Below are 9,404 nucleotides of genomic sequence, written 5' to 3' on the forward strand. Positions count from 1 at the left end.
CCGGATTACTTTGCAAATTCAGTTTTGTAGTTGTGTGTACAGCTGTTCTGACAAGAGTTTTTTTTTGTGTTCAGTCATTAAGCATAACATATCATTCTCTTTGCTCATGCCACCTCCACCCTACACTTTTCTCTTTTTTCCCCCTCCTCTTCCCCCCCCCACAACCACTCACTCTCACTCTCTCTGTCCCCTTCTCGCTCCCCCCTCGAAATAAAATACAGCACTCTCCTCCCACACCTCTGTTTCTCTCTCTCACCCTTCCCTCCAGCAGTGAATAGCAATGTTTGGTGAGGCGTCGCTCTCCCCACCTCACTTCCCCTCCCTCTCTGCCTCCCCTCTCTCCTTCTCCCCCTCCCCCACCTTCTCTTTCGCCCCCACCCTCCCTTAATACCCCCACCAGCGAAGCAACGGGTTGTATTTGCTAGTAATAGAATAAAAGTAAAACGACCTAGTTGAATGAACCAGTGGATGAATACACCAGATGGATATAGCACAGTTACACTAACAAAACATTATGCGAGAATAAATCAAATGAACAAGGAATGTTAACAAAACATTTTGGTAAACCACTTAAGGCAGGATTATCCAAGAGCAAGGGAGAGCAATTCCACAGCAGCAAATCCCATTCTGGATTGCATTGCAGTCAAAGAGCCCCCAATTTTCTGAATTGTGTGGACATGTTGAGGCCTCTGACGGGGAAAGATAGTGATTCAGAACCTCGAGTATACAGCCCGTCATTATCCCCCATGCCGTTAGTCAGAGAAAGCTGTTCTCTTTACACAACGTCGGTTCTGCCGAGTCAGTTTCTTTGGTTTAAGGATGGGTCGCCACTCTGACGTAGGACACTCAGTGAGTGTACAGGATTTTTAATTTGTTTAGGGTGCCGACGATAGCTCGCCGACTCTTTACAAAGTACAATATCCACTAACTAATCCTGGTAGATGGGACTCCCAGTTTTATGTCCATCTGAGGAATGGCACACACATTTATGAATCACCATACCTGCGAAACACTGGGATGACAGTTTATACCTGGGTAGGGATTCAAAGCCAGGCTAGACAGCTTAGAGATGAGAAAGGAAACCTCTGGGCTATCTTTCCAGCATATACAGCCATCAGTGATCGAAGATCGAAGTTATATCTCTTATCCATGTACACACCACATCACTTTTTGCATCAAAGACTGATGGTTACCCAGTAACCATTAAGGCAAAGAGTTATTCTGATTAAATTATGAACATAAAATGTGTAGCTTTACTTACTCTTCAAGGCAAAACCATTGTCGGTCTTTAGAGTTGAATCATGTATTATTCTGTCTGTCATGACATTTGGATTGACAGACTTTTAATGGGGATTTGTTGCACTTGGTCACGGTAAAGAAGACAAAGTCGACAAAAATCTCAACCCCCCGAACTTTCAAAATTTTAGGAATTCCATGACTGTTTGCTAATATCTTCTTTTCATATGAATGAACCGTTAATTATGATATTGTTTCTAATTTTCAAAACTCACGATCACTATAAAAAAAATCCTGGTGAAACTCTTACAACCTGAAGTGCTCCAAAATCCAAGGCATTCTCTCTGTGCTGCAGCAGAACAGCAGTTTTCTTTTCAATGAGGTCCAAGTTTCATTGTCGAGGGTTAAACACAGAGTATACAGTTGACTGGTGAGCATGCCCCCAATTAAGGAAGCTGACAGTCATAAAGGCTTTGAGATGTTGTTGGAGCCTGGTGTTGGCGCAGTGGTAAGGGCAGTGGCTTGGGATCCAAGAGGTCCTGAGTTCAAGCCCCGTTGAGCCACTGAATTAATACACCAGGGGGTTGACTCAGCCTGTCATCCTTCCGAGGTCGGCGAAATGAGTACCAGTGTACTGGGCCGGTGTATACCCCGGTTAAAAAATAGGTGTACCATATCCCTGTGTCGTAAGAGGCGACCAGGGTTGCGTCAGGAAGGGCATCCGGCGTAAAAAAAACATATGCCAAATCACTATGCGGATCATACGGATGAGCCGCTGTGGTGACCCCCAACGGGAGCAGCCGAAAGAAGAAGAAGACAGTCATAAAGGCTTGCCTGATGGCATATGGAGCCTCTTGAGGAACCTGCGACACTTTTGTCTGTCTTGGGCACGCTGAATGATCACCATCCAGGGGTTTCTCGTACCCTCAGCACCTTTTCAACCGTATGTCGCCAGGTCTCAAGACGTCGTCTCACGCTCCTTCGACATAAAAGCTTCCAGTGTATCACTGTTTTGGTAATGCTGATTTTTTTTTTTCCATATGTAGGTAGTACAAGCAAAATCCATCTCAACCTCCTCATTTTAATTTCTTCCATGATAATAGTAATAATAATTATAATAAGAGAAAGAATTGTTTTCCATTATATGCCTCTACTGATGTGGTATTTTAAAAAAACCTTATGTACATACGTGAAGCAAAAACATGCGGGTGACTGGAGTGGCGGGTCATAGCTGGATCAGGATTCGAACTCCGGTTTGACAGAGAGGCGAGTGTGCATAACTGTAGGGGATCCACTGACATCCGTTAATGATGCCATTCAAACAAAAGCAAAATAAAGGAAGTTTGTTTTGTGTAATTTTGGTTTTAAAAAACCGAGAAAGCATCTCAAAATGCAAAGCCCATCCCCATCCACTTTGTACTCGAACTAAACATGACGAAAACGACAGTTAAGAAAAAAATTGCACATTTTATTAATTTGCATTCTCCACAATCTCATAATAAAGGTTTGTTGAAGATTTGATGAAAAAAGCTCAATTGGTAAAAATGTTACTGCCTGGACGCACACACTGAATCTCAATGGTAAACAAGGATTTAGATTAAAACACGTATGGCTGCTCTGCCACTTCACTGATGACATTCTCCTTGCAATCCTATATTCCACATTGGAAGTAGAAAGAGATGTGCCAAGTTTCAAATTTTTCCGATCAGCGGTTTCAGAGATATAATGTTTTTTTTTTGCATTTAATCCAAGATGGCTTCCATACCACGTGACCGATGAAATCACAATTGTCATTGAAATATTCTTCATGGGGTGGCAGGGGAGGGGTTGGGGGGGAGTTGCTCCTATCCTGAAAATTTTGTCAATCGGACAAGTGGTTGCTGAGAAAAAAATGTTAAAAAACATAATATAGCAATAGAGGAACAACGACGACGACGAAAGCCCCAAAAAGGCCCCAAAAGGGTCGAAGAATTACAATAATAATGAAAATTATTTTAAACAAAATTATTAATTTGTCTTCATATTCTCCATAACAAAGCATTGCTGAAAATTTAATGACAAATGTTCAAATGGCAAAAAACAATGTTACGGCCCAGACAGACACAAAAACACACACAAGTGATTGCAAAACCCCGTCTTCCGCTGCGTGGTGTACGGGATAATAACCCGATGTACATACTTGAGCAAAAACAAAAAACAAAAAAACATGTACAGCAAAAACACGCGTACAGCCTCTGTGCCTGAATAACACATCGTGCTTATACACCTGGGATCATCACAATTGCATTGGGCCATGGACTAACACCCAGGCCAAAGGCCTGAAGGCAGAGCAATCAGTGCTGTTTCATGTCATGGCGGTGCATAATTTTATTGGGGTACAGTCAGGCCAGCTGTCCAGCCAATGGGTGTAAAGCAGATTTTCTTTGTAATCCATCTTCCTACCTTCTTCTTGCTCATTCTATCTCGCCAGAAGATTTGCAAAATCTTTTTGTGAAAGCTATAAATAAAGGAATCTAATTTCTTTGCAATGGTTTTGGTGACTTTATATGCTTCACAGCAAAACTTTGGTGCAATGTGTGGAAGAAGAAAGGAGAACGGATTTTATATTACTGTCAAAAAAATGAAACTTAATTCTTGTGTTGTATTTTTAGATCCTCGTGGAGGATCTCTCGGTCTTACTCACGTTGTTGTTCTTGTGGACTTTTTTGTTTCACAGCCTACAGTTTTCATCGAAACTTCCTGAAACTTGGCATATATATGTAGAAATACCCTGTGCAGACAGTAACCATCTCCGATTTTGAAAATTCCTCCCAGAAAAAAAAGTTATGACGTCAAAATATCTCTGCTAATGGAAATCGCCTATAAAATTATCTCCGAAACGAGGCAAGCTTTTTGAATTCTGTTTGCGGGAATCGAACAGGGCATTAGCAGAGATGAATTACCGCACATATGATACATCAATATGATGTCTTATCAAATTTTATGACGTCATTCCTATTTTTTGACATTTTTTGTTTCACATCCCAGAGTTTTCATCGGATCTTCGTGAAACTTGCCATGTATATGCAGAAAGCCCACGCGCAGGCAGTAACCATCTCCGATTTTGGAAATTCTTCCGAGAAAAAAAAGTTGACATCATAATATCACCGCTAATGGAAATCGCCTATACCATTATCTCCGAATCTAGGCAAGCTGTGTGAATTTTGTTTGCGGGAATCAAGCCGGGCATTAGCCCGGATAAACTGAACAACAAAAATTTTTTACTGGAGATGTGTAAAGTGATTTAGATTAATTTGGGTACGCTGATTTCAAAAATCATAACCGTTTTGCTGTATCACGTCAGGATTTTCAGTAACAGAAATATTCCCATTGCCTAGAAGTCAGGATTTCAATGAAATTTACAAAAATTCATTTATTCATTTATTTCATCATGAATGCTTCAAAATTATAGAAATTACAGAAAAACTCCACTAGAATGTAATTCAAAATGCTTTAGGCATTTGGCTTTGCGTTTGTGCTGCTCTGTGTCAGTTTCACGATGCAGGAACCAGCAGAAATCGCCCATCATGTTCGGGTTGTGCCGCCCTTGATAACGCGTCTCCATGAGTGAAATCTCTTGGTGGAATCGCTCGCCGTGCTCGTCCGAGACTGCTCCCAAGTTGTCAGGGAAGAAGTTCAGGTGCTGGTGTAGGAAATGGATTTTCAGGGACATCCTGGAGCCAAGTTTCCTGAAGGACTCCAGCAGCTGCTGCACTATTTCTTCATAGTTGTCCGCGCGCTCGTTCCCCAAGAAGTTGTCCGTCACAGCTTTGAAGCTCCTCCACGCTGCCAGCTCTTTGGGGTTTAGAGTTGTCGGAAAAGTTTCGTCCTTCATAATCTGTCAGATTTGCGGTCCAACAAAGACACCAGCCTTGATCTTGGCCTCCGACAAGGTGTTGCCAAACTTTTCCTTGAGGTATAAAAACCCACGCCCATTCAGATCCATTGCCCGTACAAAACTTTTCATCAAGCCGAGCTTTATGTGGAGTGGTGGAAGGAAAACCTTGGCTGGGTCGACAAGGGCGACATGCTTCACGTTGTGTCGACCAGGTACATGCTCTTTTCGCTCTTCCCAATCTTTCTTCGTCCAGTGATTCTTGTCGTCTCTGCTATCCCAGAGACAAAGGAAGCACATGTATTTCGTGTAGCCTGACTGCAGCCCTAACAACAGCGCCACCACTTTCAAGTCTCCGCAGATGTGCCAGTTGAAGTCATTGTACTTGATGGAATCAAGCAGCTGCCGCATAGTCTCATAGGTCTCTGTCATGCCGAACGCGTGAGCCAGTGGGACTGATGGTTTCTCGTTGCCATTGTGGAGCAAAACAGCCTTCAAGCTGTTCTTCCCCGAGTCGATGAAGAGGCGCCAGTCTGCAGGATCGTGATCACACCCAAGTTCTTTCAACAGACCGTTGATGTCACTGCAGAATGTCATCGTGTCTTCCATCTCAAAGAACTCAGCCATGTCTCTGTGACGTGCTCTGAACAAGGATATCTTGGTGTTAGGTTCAAGTAGATTCCACTGCTGCAGCCTTGATCCAAGCAGCTCTGCCTTCGCCTTTGACAGCGAGAGATCTCTTACAAGATCATTTAAGTCTCCCTGGTTCAGAAGGTGTGATTCTTGAGTGTCGGGTTCAAAAGGTTCATCATCACCATCCTCTTCACCACTGCTTACAGCTATGTTCTGATCAGCTGGAGGTGTTGGAACGGGGTTCTCGTCATCATGAGGCACAGGTTTACGAGCAGAGACGCAGTCAGCGTACTTGATGTGACCTTTATTCTTCTTGTTGAAGCCGGCGATGCTTGTGCAGCAGAAATAACAATCATCATGATGATTCTGCGGCTCACGCCATATCATGGGCACCGCAAATGGCATGCTCGCGCGCTTGCCCACCAACCACTGAGTCAAGGTTGTGTGACAGCTTGTGCAGCAGATGTGTGGTGCCCAGCTCTGTTCTTGGTCCCCCACCTTACACCCGAAGTAGTGAAAGTAGGCGGCCTTCATTTTCACTGCTGTAGATATACTTCGCTGTTGATCTTTTTTGGTATACCGACCACAGACATAACAGAAGTTGTCAGGATGATTGGTACAGGAACGCCTACTCATCTTTATCTGAAAGAAAGAAATATAACACAAGTTAACAACAATTGTATGAAATAGACATGTTAAAGACATATGTAAATTTCATTGAAATCCTGACTTCTAGGCAATGGGAATATTTCTGTTCCTGAAAATCCTGACGTGATACAGCAAAACGGTTATGATTTTTGAAATCAGCGTACCCAAATTAGTCTTAATCACTTTACACATCTCCAGTAAAAAAAAAAATTTGAAATTTGTTGTTCAGTGTAATTTATCGCAAACCTGATACATCACAATGATGTCATATTCGTTTTTATGAGGTCATCATTAAGAGGACGAGGATCTTAGCTCATTTGAGCTTGTTTTGATTTACAGATTTCTCTCATTTTCATAAATGCTGTTCTTGCTTTCTGTATTTTTGGAGAACATCTGTCCTGCTGACGCTCTTTACCCCCTTCCCCCTCCTGTTACAGTGACCATCGACCCGACTTAGATAAGTAAACTTGTCGACATATAATATGGCCAAGTCATTGCACATGACAGCATTTTGTTATCAGATGCATGTAGTGTCATACTCTGTTTTGTTGGTGTTGATTTTCAGCCACACAGCTTAATTACTAGTTATTGCAAACCAGCAGTCTCCGACAATCAGGTTACCATTACAATCAAATTCTGTTCAATCAATGTAATTTCACTGCATTGCCAAGATATAAACTGTCATCCTGGTGTTTAGCAGGCAGGGCGATTCATCAATGTAAGGACGTCCTTCGAATGGACGTTAAACTCGGCATCTCGTCTGCTAGCATTAGTTAATAGATGGTAAAGACCACACAGCGTCCTTCATGAAGAATAGGTGAGCTATCACCAGCACCATGAACAAATTCCAAATTCCGACACTAGCATACAGGGGGCACTGCATCAGTGGAGCAGTCAGTGATCAGTGGCACACTTTCTCCAACATCAACTCATCCTTGGAATTCCTTCAAAGAAACTCACTCTCCCTCATGCACAGATTTATCCCCTCTTGTCTTCAGTTGTCCTACCCATCCTCCCGCCCTTGGTTCACTGAAGCTTGTGGCGAGGCAGTTGTCCTGAAACAACTTGCCTTTGCCTCATGGAAAACAAACCCAACTGAGGGTAATCTCAATTCCTTTAAGAAAGCTCGGAACAAGTGTGTATCTACCCTCAGGAGAACCAGAAAACAACATCTTTCGAAGCTCAAGTCCAAACTCTTAAACCTTTCTCCCTCCTCCAAATCCTGGTGGCATCTAATCAAATCTGTTTCTGGTGTATGTTCCCCCTCCATCCCCTCCTTTACCTCAAATGGCCGCACTGCTGATACCGCATGTGAAAAGGCTGAATGCCTAAACTCGGTGTTTGCATCAAAATATTGTGTCCAAAACCCATCGCTTTCTGACCCACCATGCCCAGTCACACCCTGGACTGTCCCTGGACTCTGTGTCCTTTTCTGCTGAGAATGTGGAGAGTTTGCAGTCAAACCTTGACTCAGATTCTGCAACCGGTCCAGACGGCATCAGCCCATGTGTTCTAAAAACCTGCTCTTCTGCTCTTGCTCACCCTCTCTCTGTTCTATTCACCCTCTCATTTGCTCAAGGTCATCTGCCATCTGCTTGGATGGTGAAAAAGGTACAAAAACAGATCCCTGAAACAACAGACCAATCAACCTTCTCCCAATCATCAGCAAGGTTATGGAATCCATCATCGCTTCAGACGTTAAATCCTTCCTCTTCTCCAATGGCTTGATTTCCGATCATCATTTTGGTATTAGACCACGTCATTCTACCCTTGATATGCTGCTTCTCCTCTACCAACAATGGATGGAGATCCTCAATGCCGGACATGAAATCAGACCCATATCCCGAGACATGTCGCGTGCTTTTGACACGGTCTGGCACCCTGCCCTGCTCACCAAACTCTCTTTCTTTGGTATCCAAGGCCATCTCCACTCGTGGCTCGCAGACTTCCTCTCTGTCGCAGTCATCGTGTGGCCCAAAATGGAGTTATTTCATCCCCTCTTCCTGTCCAGGCTGGAGTTCCTCAAGGTAGCGTTCTAGGCCCTGTTCTTTTTCTGGTTTTCATCAATGATCACTCCGACTTTCTGGAAAATCCTCATTATTTCTTTGCTGATGACTCCACCCTCTGCCGTACCATCTGTCATCCCTCAGACCGGCAAGCAGCAGCTTCTTCACTCACTGCAGATCTGGGTAAAATCACAACCTGGTCCAACACGTGGAACATGTCTTTAAATCCAGACAAATCTCACACTCTCACTATGTCTCTCCGAAAGGACCATTTGGAACCCCCCCCCATCCACTTTCTCAATGATCCTCTGGAAGAAGTCCTTTCATTCAAGCTTCTGGGTCTCACTATCTGCCATGACCTTTCCTGGGAAAGCCACATTTCAAACCTCGCCTCCAAAGCCAGTCGCCGACTGGGAATCCTCCGTCGTGCAAAGTCCTTCCTTGGCCCACCTGAGCTCCTGACCACTTACAAAGCTTTCGCCCACAGCCTGATGGAGTACTGCTCTCCCCTCTGGGCTGGTGCTACTGCCTTCAACCTTTCTTGGCTTCACACTGTGGAAACCAAGGCACTTCGGAACATTGGCATCTTCCGCGACGAGGCTAGGTCTTTGGGCCTCTCACTCTCTCACTGCAGGCTGGTCGGTGGTCTTTCTGTCTTCTACCGTTTCCTCTCCAGTCTCGCCCCCCCTGCTGTGTCTGTGATTTGTCCCCACTATATTTCTGTGCGGCACTCAAGGTCCGCCAACAACCCCCTTCTGGTAAAACTACCAAAATCACGAATCACTGCTCACCTTCACTCTTTCATTCCTCTTTTTCCCACCTTTGGGATAAACTCCATCATTTTGTTCAATCCCATTCTTCCCTCCAGGCCTTCAAAACAGCTGTTCACCACCACCACCTCTTATCATCCCCCACCCAAATACTCGATCTTTTCTACCCTCGTTAATCTACCCCCAACCCACCTCCTTCAAATTGCCTGCTTTCCTTGCTGAAAGCCCTTGTAATGT

The 9,404-nt window shown here is 44.1% G+C and overlaps 1 protein-coding gene across 3 annotated transcripts in view; it reads right to left on the reverse strand.

Moving 5' to 3' along the window:
- Window positions 1-402: 402 nt before the first annotated feature.
- LOC147017447 (uncharacterized) overlaps window positions 403-9,404 on the reverse strand; it is a 171,206-nt gene continuing 162,204 nt past the window's right edge. For 2 of the 3 annotated variants that reach the window (XM_085847111.1, XM_085847109.1), the window contains one exon: window positions 403-6,385. In XM_085847111.1, the coding sequence (XP_085703237.1) occupies window positions 5,117-6,385 (1,269 nt within the window). In that variant the 3' untranslated portion in view covers window positions 403-5,116. The remainder of the gene's footprint in view (window positions 6,386-9,404) is intronic. The other variant, XM_085847110.1, reaches the window with a different exon arrangement.

This window comes from Eptatretus burgeri, chromosome 11, assembly GCF_056783735.1.
Source record: "Eptatretus burgeri isolate ZD-2024b chromosome 11, Ebu_testis_v1, whole genome shotgun sequence".
NCBI lineage: Eukaryota > Metazoa > Chordata > Myxini > Myxiniformes > Myxinidae > Eptatretus > Eptatretus burgeri.